The sequence below is a fragment of the Mytilus trossulus genome, chromosome 1 (genome assembly GCF_036588685.1).
Source record: "Mytilus trossulus isolate FHL-02 chromosome 1, PNRI_Mtr1.1.1.hap1, whole genome shotgun sequence".
Lineage (NCBI taxonomy): Eukaryota > Metazoa > Mollusca > Bivalvia > Mytilida > Mytilidae > Mytilus > Mytilus trossulus.
In genome coordinates this window covers 21921161-21943849 of record NC_086373.1, presented here as the reverse complement: position 1 = coordinate 21943849, position 22689 = coordinate 21921161, and the positions used below count along the sequence as shown (strand labels likewise).

Here is a 22689-nt window from a genome sequence, read left to right as displayed (position 1 = left end):
CTTTCAGAACGAACAAAACACAAATAAAGTTTAAAAAACACATAAATGTGTCAAGATTATATTTACATATTCATATATTACTGGAAAATATCCGTTTGATTTTCAGTCATTGAAATGTATTCTTAGATTGTATCCTCAAAGGCTTCACTGTACCGCTACATGTATATAGGTTTTAATTTACCAAAACGATTTATATGGGGGAACGGAGCAGGGTGCACGCCGCTTTTGATGAGCTTTATATATGGTTAATACATTAGGCTTTAAAAAATATTGTTCAAAAAGTTCGTTGACTGATCCTATCATTATATGCAATACACACACACAAAGACAAAACTTAAACAAAATAGTGTATATACACAATTATAATTTGTACCCTTTACAAGTCTGGTTATGTTGCTTACTAAGGACAGTTTGATCTATTAATTACTTCTCTATTCATAAATCTCACCAGGTCAACCATTGGAGGTCTCAATAGATTGTAAACCTTGTGAAGACTATAATAATAGTCATTTATTCAGAAACAATACAGCTTAAGAATTTACATATACAAATATAATAGCATCATGCAGTGAATAATTACAAACAGTTTGTATCATCGGCGGAGAATTACAACAAATAATATAAATAATGAAATATAAACATAATATTATGAAAAACGAATCTTATCAGCTAAATAAAGGTATTTAGCTAGATTGTTTGGCTCGTTATTGTTATGAACAGACAATAATTGTATTAATGTATAACAAGATGTATTTTTCCAATAAAATGGTTTTATATATGTTTCCCTTATATCAAAATACATATACATGTATGAATTCAGATAGTATTACATAGTTATAATTTAATCGCATTAAGATATTTTCAGAATGTAGGTGATATATTCTTAAAAGAATACATTAAGTGCTTTTGGTATATAAAACAAAAGAAGATGTGGTATGATTGCCAATGAGACAACTATCCAAAAAGACCAAAATGACACAAACATTAACATATATAGGTATTTACATAAGTCATGAATGTGATGCATCAATGGTTTTATGATGTTCCCTTATTCTAATACATCTATGATTTACAAATTGGCAGTAAATTCAAATTTCAAATAGGTGGCATTAGTCTTAGATTCCTATTCTATTATTACCGAGACAATCGAAAGTATCTTTTTGCCATTGTAACGAAGTTACTGCGAGCAACTAAACCTATATCTAGAGTTTTGTTCTATTTATTATACCAAGGATTTAGTAAAGAAATGTTTTAAATTCGGACAAGCATGGCGAGGGAGATTTACAGCAGATTCCATCGAGTGTGTAGCCAAAGGTAATATCTTTGGTTAGCTTGCTTGTTAGCTGAACCGTGAAGTAATTTTAGGTCAGGTATACTACCCTCCTTTCGAAGTAGCATAGTCCAACAGTCAGATATATTGTTTTTCTGTCGGACTAGTCTATTTTTAAAGTAGGGAAGTTTTCCTAACCTAACAATGACTTCACGGTTCAGCGAACAAACAAACAAACCAAAGATATCACCTTTGGCTACACACTCAATGGAATCCGCTGTAAAAGAGAATAATATTTCTTTTTTCTTCATAACTTAACGTAGCGAATATCACAATTTAACAGAACAACAAATAATGAAACGATTTGAAGACATGCAGTTTTATAAATGAAATGAAATAGTAAACTATTTATACCTGATAAAAAGAATTCAAAAATACTTTAACACTAATTCTCTATTTTTAAACCTTTAAAAATGGAATCTAAATATAACAGAAGCAAATTAATAATCACGACTTAAGGTAAAATTCAAAGCTACTGATCACAAGTTGTCACTTTATTGTGATGAAGTCACGATAATCGCACCTTTTTAAAACTTTTCTAAACACACATTGTTACCGCTCCACTTGGTGATTTAAAAAGTAAATATTCGATCAGACATACCACTTAACCAGTATGTATGGACGACATGATGTTAGAAGTAAGAGCAGAGATGAGGATTATTTTAACGGATCGGAATATTTCAAGAACACCAAGAGTACAGAGCCCCCTGTGGACTATGGAGACAAATTACGGGTAGGCTTGTTTAATTATTATCGGAGAACGACAAATTTATTAATAATTCTTAGTTTCCTGCCTGTTAATGTTTGGTGTTAGACTAGAGAATGTACATGTATTAAGTCAGATTACCACTGTAATATTGCCTTATATAATAGTCATTGTCTTACTCTAGATACAATGTACATGTATTGAGGTGTTAGACTAGAGAATGTACATGTATTTAGTCAGATTACCACTGTAATATTGCCCTATATAATAGTCATTGTCTTACTCTAGATACAATGCTTTTATAGGAACTACGAGAAACTTATTCCAAAATGTAGGTCGAGGTATAAAGTTTTAAACAAAAGTATGTATTTCCGTATATAGCCATTTATAAAGGATAACCTTTAAAAGAAAACTTTCATAATAATTAACTTGCTTTTTTTCGTAGGAAAGGCGGTCAAATATATAAGTAGACCGCTTAGCCCAGTGATAAATGGGGGCAAATGTTCAATAGGACACCTTGTACCATACGAAAAAAAATTATAACGACGTGCTACAGTTAATTCTATGGGTAAACCAAACGGAACTCCTTCTAAACTGGGCATGAAACAATCACCAGATAGATTTTATTTTTTGGTTTAAAAGTCCTGAAAAAAATAAAGGTTGGTATGGTGATTAAAATAATGATTATTGTACATGTAAGAGCAATTTAAAAAAAAATGTTATTCACACAAAGTTTGATGAAGTTTAGTAATATAATTCATTTTTTATTAATAACTCGTTCACAAATATGTAATTTAAAAAGACAGACGAAAGTTGTTATGTTTAGATGAACATGTTTACAAAATTTGTGAAATCAAGCATGTAGGACAAACGATTTAACCAGAACAAAACAATTTGTGTCAAATGCAAAGAATAAAATACAAAGTTTTAGATTAAACTAACGTATTGCTTTTGAAAAATAAATTATTGCATTAAATTTTTCAGTAATAGTAAAAAAGATAAATTTTAAAACCGGCTATATTTATATTGGTTTTAAAATTGATCTTTTTCACTGTATTACTGATAATACAATATCAAATGTTCACGACTGTTACTTGATAGTACGGTCGTAAGTAAAGTAGATTTAATACAGAGTTTTAATGGACCGAAATAACTCCAGGCTAAGTTTGGTTTCATTTGGAATGAAGACAGATATAATACCCTTTAGTTTAAACAAATTTGATTGTCTAAATATACAATAGGATTGGATACAAGTTATAACAACTTAAGATTATCCTCTCTATATAAGTACACTATACAAAATTTCAAGATGACAGCTATTATATAATTCAGTACAATATTAAAAATATATACAATAAATATATTATGATTAAATAGTACAACAATCGTATTTTCTTTTACATTTTGGACAATTTTCCGGAAGTATCTCGTAATATCTGAGAACATTTTTGTCTAGAATCATGTTCTAGGAATGCATGACGTATTTAGCTAGTCATATTTATGCCTGATTGTCAGATATAAGTGATGTTTAGCAGCCGGTTTCTAACATATAAGATAGACAAAAATATTTATCTACCGAAGTTATCGACAAAAAATATTCATATTTAATATTTATGTATTTAATAAACATGACAACATAAAAAAATATTTTTTGGGAAAGTTTTGTTAAAATACAATACAGAATAAAGGAGAAATATGAAAGTACTGCATAGTTAATGATAAAAATGATAAAATTTAAACTTAAACGAATGTTGGAACTATAAAATCTATTATTGGTTCATAAATGTTGGCATGAACACGATAGTACATGTATATGAATAGATACAAGAAGATGAGTGCCAATTGGACAACTCTCCATTCAAGTCACAAAAAATAAGAAATAAACCATTATTTTATTTTTATAAGTTTATTTCATGTTAATAGGACAAAACGTACAAGATCTATATAGAGATATTGTGTATCCCTTTTTGTAAAACAAAACAAACAATGGCATATAACATACTTTACTAAAACCGAAAACCCGATATACATGTGAATAACAAACATAATTAACAGAAATATTACGCGTCATGGGAAGCAGTTATCATTTTATGTTCAGTGGACCGTGAAATTGGATTCAAACCTCTAATATGGCATAAAAATTAGAGAGATCATATCATAGGGAACATGTGTACTGATAAGTTTCAAGTTGATTGAACTACCACTACATCAAAACCATTGACTACAAATTTTAACCTGAAGCGGGATAGACGGACGGACGGACAGACGATACGAAGCACTGATCGAAAAAATTAATGTCCCTCTAAAAAATCTGTGGATGTGAAGGTATGTAAATACTTTCGATACGATTATTCGATACTAAATAAACTCATCATAGATACCAGGACTAAATTTAGTGTATACGCCAGACGCGCGTTTCGTCTACAAAAGACTCATCAGTGACGCTCGAACCAAAAAAGTCAACATCCCTAGTTGTTTAAAGTTCACCTACTAATTAAGGTTCCACTAAAGTCAAAATATAGGACACTTCATAAACATTTAAACTTTGCCTGTATTTTTCAACCTATAAGGAATAAAGTCATAAACTATGAGAACATATGTTCATTTAAACATACTTTACATAGTACACACTGTATAAATTGTAAATAAACTTGAAATTGTTATATTGTGGCCAAACCGGTTCTTTGGGTGAACAATTAATTTTCAAAAAAATCTGGAGGCCTGCAAGACGACTTAATTTGCTTAAAATTGGTAAAGCGATCTTTTCTTCATAAGTCACTCCACTATATAAAGGTTAATTTGAAGAGCTTATGGACCGAAATACATGTACCTCATGGCTAACTTTGGTCTTGTTTTGAAGATACAGATAATGCCCTTAAATTAAGTCATGTTGTAGAGTGACAAACTTCTGCTTCAGATTATTGAAAAAAAGTTGTCAAAGGTCAGAAGGGAAATTTTTAAAACACCGCAATTTTGGGACATTTTGGACAAACTCTCGGTACTCGTTTATGATGACTGAGATTCATTTTTTGTGTAATCATGCTCTTGGAATGTCGCAAGAACTCATGATCAGCTTGTCCTATTTATGCCTGATTGCCAGATATTAGTGATGCGTATCCTAGATTCTAACATGTAAGAATATAAAAGAGCTATGTAACAATATATGACAACATACAATTATTTTCGAGAAATCACCAAATACTCCTGTGCATTTTAAAATAAGATTTGATTTTAATATTAATTTGCTTGAAATAGTTGCCGCTTTTTGTTAAAAGCCATTTATCATACTCTGTAAATTCCATATACGAAGAAAAAAAAACCATTCATTTCTATAGTGCAGTATTTTTTTAAATGTGGTTGTTCTATTTGGGAGTGTTACCTATCTATTATTCTAGTTGTAATTCTCATAAAAGAAATAATGTTTTGTTTAATGAAGTGTCCAAATAAAATAATGTTTGAACCAAAACATTGATATTCTGCCCATTATCAAAAGGATAAAAGCATCGCGTTATTTTATTTGTAGTTTAACTTTAATTTGTAAAGTCTGAACTTTCAAAATATTCGCCAAGATATGGTCAATATTGTTTTAAAATTCATATTTTAATCAAATATTAGTTTTGTTACGACAAAGAATCGAACCGTGATTGAGTAAATTCTAAATAAACATTTCATACAGAGATTTATTTCACATGGTCAAGTATATTTGTTATAAGATATGTTAGTTTATACGTACAATGATATTCAATAACATTATTTGGTACATTTTAGCAGGATAGCTTAGCTTGTTTTTATTTACGAGAAATATATTAAAAAAACACTGCTCTAACTTTTTTGATTATGATATCTATTTAGTGTAAGACCAAGTTCTCCATTAAGTCAATCGCACGTTAAATGAGACCAAGGTCACATAAAGACTATACCATGATGGCCTTTGGCACTAACAAGAAGTATGAACTGACGATGAGTCATTCCATATGATTTGATGTTGCTAATATGTGACTTAAATTTGTTTTTGTCAACCTATTTCAGTTTGAATCTTCCTCAATAAAAGATCACTTCTCTGCCATTCGTGTTTGGTTATATTTTTATTATCAAGGTCACAAAACCTAGTGTTAATAATCGTCTTACATGATGCATCTACAGACAAATTACCATTTGACTATGTTTTGTAATTACCGGTAGATCTCGGAATGGATGTATGACAAAAACCATGCATGCGTAAAAATAAGTCTAGGTTTGCATCTTTTTTACAGTATCATGAGTATTAAAACCTTTGTCACAAAATATGATGCCTCACAGGAAATCTTTCCTCCAACATTTGTTGTTACTTGTAGCCGGGATTTGTCGTAAACTTAACCAGGACCATGAATGTAATGCTTAATAACATAATTAAAATCGACAAAGATAATTGTCTTCAATATTAAATGACATTTCTTTTGCATTTTGTAGGAAAATGAAGAAACTGAATCATTGGATTCAGAGGGAAAACAGAAATCGTTTAATAGATTATGTGTTAGATTTGCCGAAAAGACCTCTATGCAAGGTTTACCTTGGATAAATGCTGCCAAATTATGGTACGCGAAAGTGTTTTGGGTTTTTCTACTTCTCTGTGGTATAGCTGGGATGACACTCCATCTTTACTCTCTCATAGAACAGTTTCTACAGTTTGATGTTCAAGTCTCCATTTCTCTAGGATTTAATCATTTAGTTCTACCAGCGGTAACAGTTTGTAACGTAAATGCCGTGAAGAAAAGTGAATTGAATATTATGTCAGAGGCTTTGCAATCTCTTGTGACGCAGACAGATCCTGCCCGGTTTAATGGGGTAAGTTTTGTTCAAATTAGTTAAATTATTTTCAGTATAATATCATTATTATTATTTTAATGATTTCTATTTGTGGTTAGTTTTTCTACAAGGAAACATTACATTCACTCTGTGGTAAAAGTGTTTAAACTTTTAATATTTGTCTTAAACTATCCTGGATTTGTACCAAATTTGGACAGAATCTTGTTCATGATCATAAAATAGTATCTGGAATTTAGCGGATAAAATTAATATCTATCTGTGTTGTTTTGCATTTTTCGTTTTGATATCGCTTTTGAAAAACATGTCTTTTGATGTCTAACATTTAAAAAAATCTTCAGCACTAACTGTGATCCATTATTAACTGTCTTTCGAAATAGTAATCATATATATTGTTGTTAAAATTGAAACATTCATACTTGTTTTTGTGCTTTATTACAAACAAATAAAATTGAGAATGGAAATGTCTATTATCTAAATTTGTAAAATACTTGTCTAAAATTATAAAAAAAAAAAAAATGTGCATAACTTATTTCATCGACACAAAGTAGTTTTATGCCAATATAATATCTATATATGTTCCCCGGGGAACTTTTCTTCACCAGGGCGATTAGTGGCGCTTTTTAGTAGGACCCCAAATATAGGCTCCAAAATATGTCAGTGTCTCTAGCTTGTAAATAAAAAGAACGCTATATTAGATTATTTTTGGATGTACAAATGTTTACGAAAGAATACGAAAAGCGCATTTTGATTGATAGGAAATCGCAATATGAAAAATTCAGATTTGTTGGGATCAAAATCAGAATCTTTATATTTATCAAAAATATTATTCAAGCTGATAAAAAATGCTTTACAAGAACAAAAATCCATTCTTTTATTAGATCTATACTATCGGGAGTAAAAAAAAAGAAACGAATTGATTTTTTATAATAAAAAAATTGTTTGGACTTTAACGGTGCATTTTTGTGGACCTTAGCGGAACTTGTTGTTGTGGACTTTAACGGCGTTTTCTTGTGGACTTTAGCGGAGGTCATTTTGTGGACTTTAGCGGAAAGTTTGTGGACTTTAGCGGCGTTGTGGGCTTTAGCAGAAATTTGTTGTGGCCTTTAGCGGTGTTGTGGACTTTAGAGGAATTGTGGACTTTAACGGTGCCACAGTGGTCGTTTATCTTACTGTTGGTTTGTTTACACTTTCACAAAAGATATTTGGGCTTCTAATACACTTTGGTTAAAAACATATTGTAGCCAAATACTTTGTTGAGGTAGCAAATGTTGGCTCAAATAAAATCATATTAATGACAAGAACTTAAAAGAGGACTACAGAAGCGTGTAAGCGCCACACATTTTTTTTTATGGTTTTCCCTATCTTTGCGTTTATCTTGAATCTTATATAAAAAAGAAGATGTTGTATGATTTCCAATGAGACAACTATCCACAAAAGACCAAAATGACACAAACACTAACAACTATAGGTCACCGTACAGCCTTCAACAATGAGCAAAGCCAATACCGTATAGTAACTATTATCATGTTGCACTTGAAACACATTTAACGAGATTACTTTAATGACCAACGTTTCAATCCATAAAATAGAAAAGCCAAGGAAATTTATAAATAACAAAAATAACAAACAGGACATAAAAAAATAACAAAAATACCAAACAGGACATAAAAAAATAACGAGAATCAACCTAAGGTTATTTTGCCTGAGATGGTTGATATCACCGGGAACAACTAGCAGTCCATTAGCAGCAGTAGCAACTCTATAACCTATAATAGTTGCAGTACACAAATGAATTTTGTAATTTGTAGCCGCCTGGAAAGAAACGAAAGAAGAGATATGTTGATGAATTCGATAATATTAACTTCGACAATCTGTCCAGAAGCTACGATTTTACTAACAAAGGCGGTCAAAAGAAGGACAACAACTTCCAGATAACACAGACATTTCAAGCTCTATACATGCAACATCCAAGGTAATATATTTGCTATGACACTTTTGTATCACACACAGTTGTGCAGCGGAGGTTTAATCAAACAATGAAAAGAGAATGGAAATGTGAAATGTGTCAAAGGACATATTATGACTTTCTTTAAAAACTGAGTTTTACTGTGCATATTTCTGTGTGTTTATTTTTTCTACATTGGCTAGTTGTATAGGGGGAGGATTGAGATCTCCCTTACTTTGATTTACCCTATAGTTATTTTTTTGCGCTGGTTCCAAATCAAATCAGGAGCTACCGGCCTTTGTTAGTTTTGAATGAGTTCGTTTATATGTTTTGGAGTTTAGTATGACGTCCATTTTCACTTAACTAGTACACATTTTTGTTTAGGGGCCAGCTGAAGCCCGCCTCCGGCCGAGGAAGCACGATTTGCCACTGTGAAAACCCGTTGGTGGCCTTCGGCTGTTTTCTACTCTTTGGTCGGGTTGTTGGTATCTTTGAAACATTCCTCATTTCCACTCTCTTTTTTATTGATCGATTGTTTTAAACCTCCGCTGCATTTAAAAAAAATGATAGATAAGCAAGTAAAACATGCAATCAACTATTTGTTTGACAGACAGTAAAATGCTACGAATAGGCTGACTAGGTAACTATGAATACAAGTAGATATTGGGTATAAGCCAATCAGTTGTTTGGTTGGGTAACTATGAATAAAAGGAAATGTTGGGTATAAAGCAGTGAGTTGATTGAATAAATACATATGAACAAAAAGAAGACATTTGGTTTAAGCAAATGAGTTCGTCAACTGAATAAGTATGAATTGAAGGAGATATTGGGTATAAGCCAATGAGTTGCTCAACTGAATAAGTATGAATTGAAGGAGATATTGGGTATAAGCCAATGAGTTGCTCAACTGAATAAGTATGAATTGAAGGAGATATTGGGTATAAGCCAATGAGTTGCTCAACTGAATAAGTATGAATTGAAAGAGATATTGGGTATAAGCCAATGAGTTGCTCAACTGAATAAGTATGAATTGAAGGAGATATTGGGTATAAGCCAATAAGTTGCTCAACTGAATAAGTATGAATTGAAGGAGATATTGGGTATAAGCCAATGAGTTGCTCAACTGAATAAGTATGAATTGAAGGAGATATTGGGTATAAGCCAATGAGTTGCTCAACTGAATAAGTATGAATTGAAGGAGATATTGGGTACCAGTCAATGAGTTGCTCAACTGAATAAGTATGAATTGAAGGAGATATTGGGTATAAGCCAATGAGTTGCTCAACTGAATAAGTATGAATTGAAGGAGATATTGGGTATAAGTCAATGAGTTGCTCAACTGAATAAGTATGAATTGAAGGAGATATTGGGTATAAGCCAATGAGTTGCTCAACTGAATAAGTATGAATTGAAGGAGATATTGGGTATAAGCCAATGAGTTGCTCAACTGAATAAGTATGAATTGAAGGAGATATTGGGTATAAGCCAATGAGTTGCTCAACTGAATAAGTATGAATTGAAGGAGATATTGGGTATAAGTCAATGAGTTGCTCAACTGAATAAGTATGAATTGAAGGAGATATTGGGTATAAGCCAATGAGTTGCTCAACTGAATAAGTATGAATTGAAGGAGATATTGGGTATAAGTCAATGAGTTGCTCAACTGAATAAGTATGAATTGAAGGAGATATTGGGTATAAGTCAATGCGTTGCTCAACTGAATAAGTATGAATTGAAGGAGATATTGGGTATAAGCCAATGAGTTGCTCAACTGAATAAGTATGAATGGAAGGAGATATTGGGTATAAGTCAATGAGTTGCTCAACTGAATACATATGAATAAAAGGAGCTATTGGATATCAGCCAATGATTTGCTCGATTGAATACTCATGAATAAAAGGAGATATTGGATATTAGCCAATGAGTTGCTCGATTGAATACTTATGAATAATATAGGGTTATTGCATGAATATTGGGGAATATTGTCCCGAGTAGAGTCTTATATTGCACGAGCTTGCGAGTGCAATATATGTTCTACGAGGGACAATATTCCCCAATATTCATGCAATAACCCTTTTATTGTATAGCAATATAATATTTAAAAGTAAAAAATGGTTTAAACTTGATTTTGACGTTGATGACGTCATGAATTTTTGAAGATTTATTGCACGCTAACTTTTGGTTACTTTCTGTGGGAAATATTATATTGCTATACAATAAAAGCAATTATTGTATGCATACCACTACTTTGTGCTATTATAACCTTCACCTCTCACAGTAACCTTGAAATGCTGAACATATTTCTCTTAGGTCAACCAGACGAAAGGCGGGGCATCAGTTAAATAATTTGTTGATTGGTTGTTCATTTGGTGGATATCAATGCTACCAATCGTAAGTAAAGTAACATTTTCAGTAGAAAATAAGTGACGCATATAAGTAGGTATAATAACTCGGTTGAACTGTATCCTTATTGCAATAAACACACTGACAAAAAGCAATAAATAAGTTGTTTAAATGAAAAACATGGAACTTCTCAACCAGACGAACCTCAAGCAATCAACAATTAGAAAAAAGCCTTAAACGGTATAGTACTAGTTGGTCTATTTAGGAGATATGTTACTTGCACTCGCAATGGTTGGATTTTAAATAAAAACTTATTTTTAAGTGAAGTTGTATTGAGTATTTTTATTATTATTATTATTGGCTGCATAATATTGCTTGTTCTACTAATATAATATCATGCTATGTAATGAGAAGTCATCTGAAATATTGAAAACGTCAATGCATGGAACTTACATTTAATGTGAGGTTACTTTTCTTTAGAAGTCTGCTGAAATAAATTCATGAGTTAATATTAGATATTACATTTTACAGAAATTTTACATGGTTTCAAACAGAGGACTATGGAAATTGTTTTACAATTCAGTCTGAAGAATTTGTAGTCACGTCAGCAGGTCCAGATAATGGTAAGCATGAAAAAAGAAGAGATTCTCTTTTGGGTTTCTATACGTTCATCGAAAAATATATCAAATCAACGCTCAGAACGACCCAAGACTATTGTTCAAGTTGGATTTCTAAAAATAGTTCACCGGAAGCTACCAAGACCTTGTTTATAAATATTCCTCAACAAATAATACACGATGGTCTATCTACTGAAATTATAACAAAACAAATACGAAAAACAAATATGAATGACATGAACCAACGACAAGAACCTATCTACTTTGGACAGACACATACATAATGTTTCTGGGTTAAAAATGTTTGAAAGTGCCGATCCTTGACCCCAGTTTCTTTAAGAGCAGCACTAGCGTAACATACACCATAAGAACAAACTGTAATGCCAATATAACTTTCTAGAATAACCGTACATCAGTTGTTCAGGTAATAGACGCCTCTATACTCTATACCTGGCAGCATGTCAAGAGTTGTAAAAATTTGCAAGTTTTAAAAAATGAGCTAGATGACAAAGAAATTCATATAAACTCAAAGTTTGAATTAATGAATGAATATGGAAAGCAGTTAACAATATAAACTTTAAAGAAGTATGTAATGAAATGCAGAGCCAACAATATCATAGGGAAGACAAACAGTGGTCTCTGAAATCATAGTATGCAGAACACCGATATTTCGAACTATTCCTAAATCGCACCAACATTTTGAAATGAGAAAAAACTGTTTTTCGTCCTGAAATGGTCCCAACAATACTGTTTCTGATCAAATATCGATATATTCAAAGTTTTCGTGTAAATATAGATGTTTTTAAAATTTGTCTTTTTTTTTTAGGTTTAGACCTTACATTGTACACAGAAACAGAGGAATATTTAGCTGGTATTACACAAGGATATGGGGCTCGAATACAGATTCATGATCGATATACCTATCCATTCCCTTCAGATGAGGGAGAGTACGTGGCGTCGGGATTTGAAACTCACGTTGCATTGAAACAAGTATGAATAATATGTGATTATATTATTTCGTTAAAATTACTGCAATACTTTTGTTGTAGCGATAATGTTTTTACCCATTCATTTTTATTTCAAACAATTACAGGAGATAATTATTGAGACCATATACAAACATAATTCTTTTTAATATTCAGAATGTTTATTGTGAACAATAATTGACATGTTCATATGTATAACAGCAGTATTTTTTCTTGCCACTAACTTCTTTTTTTACCGTATTGGAAGTCAGTGTACAACAGCAGTAATTTTTCTTTCATACGAACTAATGTTTTTACCGTATTGGAAGTCTGTGTACAATAGCAGTAATTTTTCTTTCATACGAACTAATGTATTTTACCGTATTGGAAGTCTGTGTACAATAGCAGTAATTTTTCTTTCATACGAACTAATGTTTTCATCGTATTGGAAGTCTGTGTACAATAGCAGTAATTTTTCTTTCATACGAACTAATGTTTTCATCGTATTGGAAGTCTGTGTACAATAGCAGTAATTTTTCTTTCATACGAACTAATGTTTTCATCGTATTGGAAGTCTGTGTACAATAGCAGTAATTTTTCTTTCATACGAACTAATGTTTTCATCGTATTGGAAGTCTCTAACATATTAATGAAAGTAATCTGAAAATTAAAGGATTGATATACTGCTAGGAGGATCTTTCTAATACTTTTTAAAATTTATATTCAATAAACTTTAAAGCCACAAGAAATCCACTATTCCAGTAGATTTTAAACATTAATGTTAAAGTGTCGAATATACTGTAAAGGGTAGGAATATTTCTGCTGCGTTTATTTTGTTTTGATATTATCTGATTTTTGTTCAATTTAAGGTTGAATTGATACGTAAAGGGTCACCATACGGAGAATGTCAAGACGTGACTGCATATCTAAGCAATTATGGTGCTAAATACACAAGAACGGTAAGATAGTTAAAAACCGTTCAAACAATCATTGTATCTCCTCGATTACTCGTTAAATTCCGTCGATACAATTTGCTTTAATAATTTTACATTCTGCTTTAGAATTTTACGAATGACTAAGGATTTGCTTATCCAAGGAGTAGATTACTTTAGCCGTATTATGGCATAACCTTTTGGAATTCTGGGTCCTTAATAATGTCTTCAACTTTGTACTTGTATGGCTTTTCAACTGTTTTGATATGAGCGTCACTGATGAATGTTATGTAGACGAAACGCGCGTCTGGCGAATTAAATTATAATCCTTGTACCTGTGATTACTATTTCATACGAAAAAAACCCATGGAAGCACCTGTAAGTTGTCAAAGTGCCATATAGTTGTCTGACAGTCAATTATTTTCGACATTTATTATTTGTTTTACCTAGACATATCAGTGTGTCATTTTTTAATTCTTATTGAGTGTTTTAAGGTTTTTAATCTAAGCGTGTAAAATTTTCGAAATATGGTTTAACTCTTGATGGGAATATCTTGCCATAATAAAACGACTTGATAGTGCGATGATTAGAAATACGTTTAAAACGATTTTTAAAATACAATATCACCAACATGCCATACATAATGTACGTTTCGTACTATATGTTTGTGAAATGACATCCAAAAACATGTATTTTACAGCTTTGCCAGAACTTTTGTAAACAACAATTGATTGTGGACTCCTGTGGTTGTTTTGATAATGCAGAATCAGACCTATTCTTCACTTTAAATTACACGTTTTCTGTGGTACCATGCTTGAGTGAAACAGGTAAATCATTTTGTGGAGTTCAAAACTAGATATAAATATCAAAGTACAAATTCCAAAATGTTGGATATGTATGAAACTAGAAAACAAATGGAGTCCACATATCTGTGTTAAACATTCTTCCGTTTTCGATCTCGCGTCATTCTAAAATTATTTTTCATTCCAAAATCAAATTCATGACGACACGAGCTTCCACAATAAGTGCTCAGCTAAATTAAAGAAAAACTTGATAGAAATCGTTTTTATTATTCTAGCAAGTAAATGTAATTATAAGTACTGAATGTTTCCTTTAGTAATTTAATAGGGTGGTAAAAGTGTTGACCTTGCAGACATTTTCCGAATGCAGTGCTTCATACAAAATATTCTTCGGTCAACGCTTTTACACCTAAATAAAAATTACGAACATAATCAGTGCATTCTTAAATTGAGGGATTTCATGTAAGAAGTTCGTTATTAGTGGTTTCAACGTTATAAACAATAATGAACAAGGCTTAAAAACAAGTATCAACAACGTCCAAAATATTGAAATGTGTTCAAGTGGTATATTTGAAGTTTATTAGCCCCAAACATGAACATGTTAGGGTACTTTATGAAAAGCAGTCTAAATAAATGCTAAAAAATGTTGTCAAAATGTTGGGTTTTTTTTTTTGGTGTTATAGAGTTAATGTCTTTGAATCTTTATTTTACATTCGCAGTAACGTATTTGAATCTTTATTTTACTTTCCCAGTTTTACGCTTCCACCGTTATTGTAATCGTTATATTTATTCTTTAGGATTATTACCCCGTATTTGACATGAAACTATGCAGTCCGACTTTGATATTAATAATCAAAATGAGTCATAACCAATTTAATAATTGCCAGTTACAGTACAGTATGTCCACTCCGGTCTACCTTATTAAAACCACTAGTAAATAAATTTTAGTCTTAAACGATTATTTTGATCTTAAAACCATCTGAAAACTCTTACAGTTAACTACTCAGTTAAGTTCAGTCTTTCAGTCAATTGTCAGATCTTTGACTGCGATAAATGCATTACTGTTTAGATACTTCATTTATATTTGGTACCTTTTCAGACAATTCAGTACAGTGTTAATTATTATGTATGTAAACTACATCTTCTAAACATAGACTGCATATTTCTTTATTGACTAATGGCGAGTTGTTTGAACAGTACCAGAATGGATACGTCTTAAACATGACTGGTACACTGAAAATGACTTAATATTTCATTTGTTAGGTCAAAACGACCATTTCAGGTGAACATGTATTTACTAGTAAACATGCTCGTGAAATTAACGCATTGTTTATCTGTCCTTTTGATTTTGTGATATATATTTGCATATGAACATTTAAACAATATATTATTTATGCTATACATACACAAAGTAAACGAGTTTACATCTTTTCTTCACTATGTCTTTTGGTGAATCTTTACCTCATAGACATAGGCAATACCACATGTCATTTATTTTTATATAAATTTTATTTTTGTGTTACTATCGCTAAACAAATGTTTGGACTAATAAATGAGATAACGTTTGATTTTTTGGAAGAACGTGTGTGTTTAGCTCAGCTTGAAGCAGACTTGAAGGGGAGAACGCTTGAATGTCCTGAATGTGTAAAGCCTTGTCAGTAAGTTGTTAGCATTTTTGAAGCATACAATTTAGCCAACAATCTTTATTCAAAGATAATATCAAACAGTAAGATTGTCTGATCGGAAGCCATATATCACGTCATAGAATTCTCTAAGTTACATTACGTATCTTTTTCTATGTTTTATTGAATATTTATCATATTTAGGTAAACCAAGTAGGAACCTTTGCTAATAAAAATGACAAACTTCAGAATATAATCAAATTCGTGCAGTTATGAATAAAATGAGACAACTTTTCACAAGAAACCAAATGACACAAAAATTGATAACTATAGGTCACCGTAAGGCCTTCAACAATGCACAAAAGCCTTTCCGCATAGTCAGCTATAAAAGAACCAGAAATGACAAATGTAAAACTATTCAAACGAAAAAACTGTCTAATTTATGTACAAAATAACGAATGACAACATATGTAACATATCAACAAACGATAACTATTGAATTGCAGGCTCCTGACTTAGGACAGGCACATACATAAAGAGTGTTACATAGTTAAACATATGCATGTAATCGGGTGCCATCACAGGCAGGCATGTCTCCCTTCATTCTGACGTCACTTTTCTTTACTTTTATATCCTATATAAAAAGTGTGTTCGTACTTTAATTGTAGCGATTCGTTATAGAATATCACAATCTGATTCATTGATATAAATATCTACATACTAAGGAGGTTACCAGTCGGCAAAATATTAATACATGTAGTCAAAACACCTGGCAATGTTTTTGTCAGATAGATGATTGTTTGTTTGTGTGTGCTTATGTCCTTGTATGTGCCATTTAATTAGAAATCGTTTGTTCATTGAAGCACTTCATCTTTTAACTTTTTCAGTTTTCAGAAAAAGTCATTATGATGACACCCAGAATTGCACCCAATGATACTAGGAACATCGTTATTAAACTTCTAATGTTTTTAATCTTTTATCAATAACTTAGAGGTTAATACTCTTCAACATTTGACGCTTAATGCGTTATTGATGGCGATGAATCTAGAAACAATATTCCAAACGCAAAAGGACCTTTCAATTGTGTTCCCTTACTTAGTCAATACTATTGTGTTATCTGCAAAAACGAAGTAAATCGGAACCTCACAAGTTTGGTTTTTTTTTTGTCGTCAACTTTCACAAATCTTGTTCTGCTTGGTCTTACATCTAAAGATTATTATAACGGACTCATAATACCAAAGAGTGTCACGCAATCTTCTCGGCGGCATATTGACGAAAAATAATATGTAAAGGCACTAAATACAGTATTGATATACAGTTTTCAGGGTACTCATTTTATGTTGAATTTAGAACTTAACATGAACAGAAACTCAATATATTAATACAATTATTTAAATATTGTAGAGAAACTCAGTTTGGGAAATCTTTCAGTGCAAGGAACTGGCCTACTGACGAATATGCTGTAAGTAAACGTAGTTTGTGTTCATAAATGGTCAGCTGTTTGTCAAAGTGATACACAGGGAATAAGCTAAGCGATGTAGAAGAGGAAGACAACATGAATGATGCGATTGAAACTAACTAAAAGAGATAGTTATTCCGAATGCATTTCATTCATATTAATGTGTTCATGTGTAACAAAAACTAAAACACATTAATACAACTTCGCGATTCCCTGTTTCCTTATTTACTTGACCGCAAGGCAAAGTTTGAATGTTCTTTATGAATTTAAAAACAAGTTATTCTAGAATTAAATCATTGACTTTTTGTAATTTTGATCTGAATTTACACCATATACGATAAAACTGTGTTGATATCGTTCCTCTTTTTTCTACGCATCGCTGGCTATCTACTGTGTTGTTGTTGATCGTTCTCGATGAACTTGAATCAAGAAAAATGCTAACTCACCTTTCTTATGTTTAAAATGTATGGTTATGTTATTTTTTTGAAATTCAGTAACATGGTTAATTATGAATTTGATTATTTGCTTCTTTAAACGAATCATTCATTCTGGAGTAGGAGTAAAGATTGGTAGGTTTAGATAAAGTTGTGGGCGGGTCGACATGTTTCCTGTTCGATGTAAAGAAGTACGTCAAAAAGACGACTCATTATGTCGATGTATTATAAAGCAGGGTGTATTCATAAACTACTTTTGACATACATGTTGGAGTAATCATCACACCATATACACTTTTGCACTGACTGTACATGGAAATCAGCACTCCATTATGGTTTTCGGTAAAAAGAATGATTAAAACTGCAAGAACATAGTTTGATTATCAATTGATATTGGCTTTGAAATAGTGTTTACTTATTTAGGATACATTTTAATTGGAACTTTGATAGATTTTTTCCTTTGTTATTTTTTGTTTGTTCGCCATGCCGAACTGATGAGTCAAGCCATTTCCAACAGAGATTTATATTCTGTTCTTATGCTGTACTGTTATATCGTTGTTACAGGTTATATGGGTAGACTTGCTCACAAATATGTTTAACCATTACAAATGCTATTTGTGACTGTAATGATCCTTTTATTCAGTGGTTGCCGTTTGTTGATGTTTGTCATATTATTTGTCGTATATTGATTTAATTATAAATCATGCCGTTGATTTTTTCGTTTGAAGTGTTTCCCATTTTGTCACGTCTGGTCTTTTATAATTGATTACACAGTTAAGGTATAGCTTATTATTGAAGCAATAAAGTAACCTGTAAATGCTAAAACCCGCTTCATTTGGACTTTGTTGCATAGTAGTGCCTTTTGCAGCCATACCACATCTCCGTATTTAATAAATAGTTTTCAAAGTATACACAAATAAGTACTTGTTTTAAAAACTCTCCAACTGCTTTCATCCTATAAATTATTTGTTTTTATATTACAGAATGTTTTAATGGAAGGTGTATGTGAAAAACTCCCGAAACAGGCTTGCGATCAAATGGCAAGTAAAGGAAACGATTATCGTGCTTTAGGGTAAGAACTTATATTCCTCTTCCCTTATTATATACATTATCAATTTGTCCAAATGCTGAAAAGTCATTTCTACGAATTGTATTGTTTTCCTTAATTTTCTGCAAGTGGAATCTCTTATGTCAGCCATATTCAAGTAGAGTTCGCCCTCTGTAATTTTTGATTTCATTTTGCTTATCTGTTTTATAAAATTTCGGTCCTGGTATCTATGATGAGTTTATTTTATGAGCAACTACAGTGTTTTCTGCCTTTTGATTGACAGTTTATGTTTGCAGTACAAACTTTCTATGAATGTGGGTTTTTTTTTATTAATCTACAAAATGTAAAATGTAAGTGATATTCAAGTGGCATTACATTATACATAGCATTAAATGTCAAAAACAATTGCAAAATATAAAATTCAAAGATGAAAACATTTCGAAAGAGGTGACTTATAAATCTAATCTAAACGAAATGCGCGAGTGGCGATATTATAAGTCTAGTACTGTGTATCTTTGATTAAGTGTTACATGCTAGTCGATGTATTCTTCTCTAATCCTTGATTTTCTTGCTATTGATTTGAAATAAAAGATAGCTATAAAGCCTCGGTCACACCTTACCGGATAGCTCAAACGGACGCCTAACGGATAACTTTTTTTCAATCCGTTCATGTCCGTTATACGTCCATTGTTATCCTTTAGACGTCCGTCCATATCCGTTGCATGTCCGTTAAGCGTACGTTTTATCCGTCGACGTCCGTTCTGTCCGGTGGAAAATTTAGAGCATGTTCAAAACATTAAACGGACGTCCAACGGATAAAATGCCCGTTGAACGTCCGCTAGGCGTCCGTTTTGTATGGCACTCGTCCGTTTCGTTTCCGTTTTGTATCCTTTACGTGTCCGTTATACATCCGTTGGAGGTCTGGAAGATAAATAAATTCATCAACGGACTTCTACCGATCGTTTAACGGATAAAACGAATGTTGAACGAATGAGAAACAGACTTCTACTGGACGTATAATGGATAAAACGGATGATGAACGGATCTGAAACGGATTAATAATGCCAATTGAAAATTTCGCCTCAGAAATGCGGTATTTCAAAGAATAAACCAAAACCAGTTACACCTAAACATTAAAAATTTTATGCGATGTACATGTATTATTATTGTCGCCTTTAATTTTTCCGTATATATTGTTCATCCGTATTATCCGATACGCTTTCGTTAGGTGTACGTTTTATGCGGTACTCGTCCGTTGGATGAACGTTCGACATCCGTTCTGTCCGGTACTTTTCCGTTTCTCGTACGTTGCATATCCGGTGTGTGTCCGTTAGACATCCGTTACACATCCGTTACACATCCGTTTTATTTTCGGTCAGTACATAAACGGACTCCCAACGGATAACAATTTTGTCAACGGACAACTTTTATTTCCATCCGTTAGTCGTCCGTTCGTGCTATCCGGTAAGGTGTGACCGAGGCTTCAGAAACAACCGTCATTTGCAGTCTATAAATCCTTTGTATTTCTTTGGACTCGTAATGTCATTATATATATAGTTCTATTGATATCAAGTTTGACTTCTTTATATTCATTAACATTTTTACCAGTTTTGCAATCTTTCGGTTATTAACATGCGCCAATGGATATACTATATCCATGAACCGTCAGACTTATGATGCATGTATAGAAGATCCATGTTTACCTTGTCCTGTTGTCCCAACGTCTGTTCTTACTTTTAGGGGTGACTCACGTAATTGCACTCTCATGTGTGTCAGTTTTGTGCAGGATTATAATCTATGTCCATTTATTATTGATGTTTAAATTTTTGTTGTGACATGGACATGACCTTAAAATTGTAGGGCAGAGCAGAAAATTTTTCACCTGTCAACTTCTCTATTCGTACTTCGATTGGTTGCAATAAACTAGTTTTACTAATGTTCGTTTGTGAATTCATTGCTTGATTTTTCTTCTGATGTCGATTTAAACTTTGATGTATTACACGTGCACTCCAATACACTTCTTTACATATAATCATTTTTATTTTAGGCATAACTTTGTCAAGATAAAGATATATTTTGAAGATTTGAATTATGAATTGATTGAAGAGACACCTGAAATAGAGGTAATTTGATTATACTTACTCATTGTTAATATATATTTTTTTTATGAAGATTTTATTTCTTATACTGGACTGGTATGCAGAAATTAAATCTTAATAAGTTACTTCTTAGTTTTATGTTGTTTCAATTGACTTTATGAAGTCAGAATCTTAATATTCATATGCCCTAGCCCTGCTGAATGTTTACTTATGACTGAAAAAAAATCAAAACGATGTATTTTCTGCGATGGCAGGTTGACTATAACTATGCAGGTTTGCTTTTTAGAGATTTTTATATATTCTAGGTTCAACAGTTTGCCTCGGATGTCGGTGGTGCTATTGGTTTATGGATTGGGTTATCTATAATCAGTATGTTTGAACTTTTCCAATTAATGTTGGAATGTTGTGCTTTTGGTGTTCATAAATGCAGAACACCACCAGAGCCTAAGAAGAAGCAATCTGATAAATATAAGGAGAAATCTAACCCATCAGTAAGAAAGGACACAAGACAACAAGAATTACCAAAACATTACTTAAATGGAAATGTCAATCATTACAGTGACTGGAAAAATCGTGTGTAACAAATACAAACTAAAATATAAATATCATGAATATTGGGAGTTGGAAATATATATAAATACAACCTGTAAATTATGTGTAGTAATGTAGCATTAACTCTTTTTTTGCTTTGAGTATACATACCTTCGACCTCCAGCAGAAACATGTGGTGTACACATAGAAAATTTCATACTGTTTTTCATTATTTCATAATTTTCATAATCATACTTTGTTATTCATTATATTGTTTTAAACATTTACGTTGAATTTTTTCTTGAAAGAATATGAAACAGTCTGATAAAAATATGTTGATACTATCTGGTGAATTAGAAAAAAAATGATATATAAAATCCAAGATTAATTCAAAATAACATTTGTACAAGCTCCCGAAGTCATGGTCTATTACATTTGAATGTTGTACATAGCTTGCATGTTAACGTTTGAGATGAACCACTAATGATAAGTCAAAAATATTTGGAGTGCAGTGGTAATAACACTTACAAGGGTCATTTCTAAATCGAATGTTTGGCCGAAACATTCAGTCATGGTCTCTCGACATTATTTTACACGTGTAAGTGTATGTGGATATTACATTAGAGGGAATCTTTTATGATAAATTATTTGTATTTGCTATGCATTTTTATAGGCATTGGCATTTCATTTTAATTGATGTTATTGATGCGCCTGTACCTTCAATCACGGTTCATTGACCTTGCATGTTTGACATATTGTCCATGTAAAAGTAAAAACACAAAAATACTAAACTCCGAGGAAAATTCAAAAAGGAAAATCAAAAATCAAAAGTCCAAACACATAAAACGAATAGATAACAACTGTCATATTCCTGACTTGCTACAGGCATTTTCTAATGTAGAAAATGGTGGATTGAACCTGGTTTTATAGCTAGTTAAACCTCTCACTTTTATGACAGTCGCATCATATTCCATTACATTGTCAAGTATGAATGAACAAAACAAACATACTCAAAGAGTAAAAATGTCAAAATAGGGGAACAACAGTCAATA

The 22689-nt window shown here is 31.9% G+C and overlaps 1 protein-coding gene across 1 annotated transcript; it reads left to right on the top strand.

Moving 5' to 3' along the window:
* Nucleotides 1–1713: 1713 nt before the first annotated feature.
* LOC134718873 (FMRFamide-activated amiloride-sensitive sodium channel-like) lies at nt 1714–21924 on the top strand. The gene is made up of 13 exons (XM_063581704.1): nt 1714–2063; nt 6486–6860; nt 8651–8814; nt 11098–11178; nt 11662–11753; nt 12574–12737; nt 13582–13671; nt 14345–14471; nt 16024–16102; nt 17471–17528; nt 18943–19031; nt 21055–21130; nt 21412–21924. Exons 1-13 carry the CDS (start codon nt 1944–1946, stop codon nt 21685–21687), a joined length of 1791 nt encoding a protein of 596 aa, XP_063437774.1. The 5' UTR covers nt 1714–1943; the 3' UTR covers nt 21688–21924.
* The last annotated feature ends 765 nt before the right edge of the window (nt 21925–22689 follow it).

What these genes read in the sequence shown, in the direction of transcription:
- LOC134718873 (XM_063581704.1), top strand. Translation starts at nt 1,944, where the DNA reads ATGTATGGACGACATGATGTTAGAAGTAAGAGCAGAGATGAGGATTAT. An exon ending in ATCCTGCCCGGTTTAATGGG is followed by an intron (nt 6,861 to 8,650) that starts GTAAGTTTTGTT and finishes TGTAATTTGTAG; the next exon opens with CCGCCTGGAAAGAAACGAAA. An exon ending in AAGAGACACCTGAAATAGAG is followed by an intron (nt 21,131 to 21,411) that starts GTAATTTGATTA and finishes TATATATTCTAG; the next exon opens with GTTCAACAGTTTGCCTCGGA.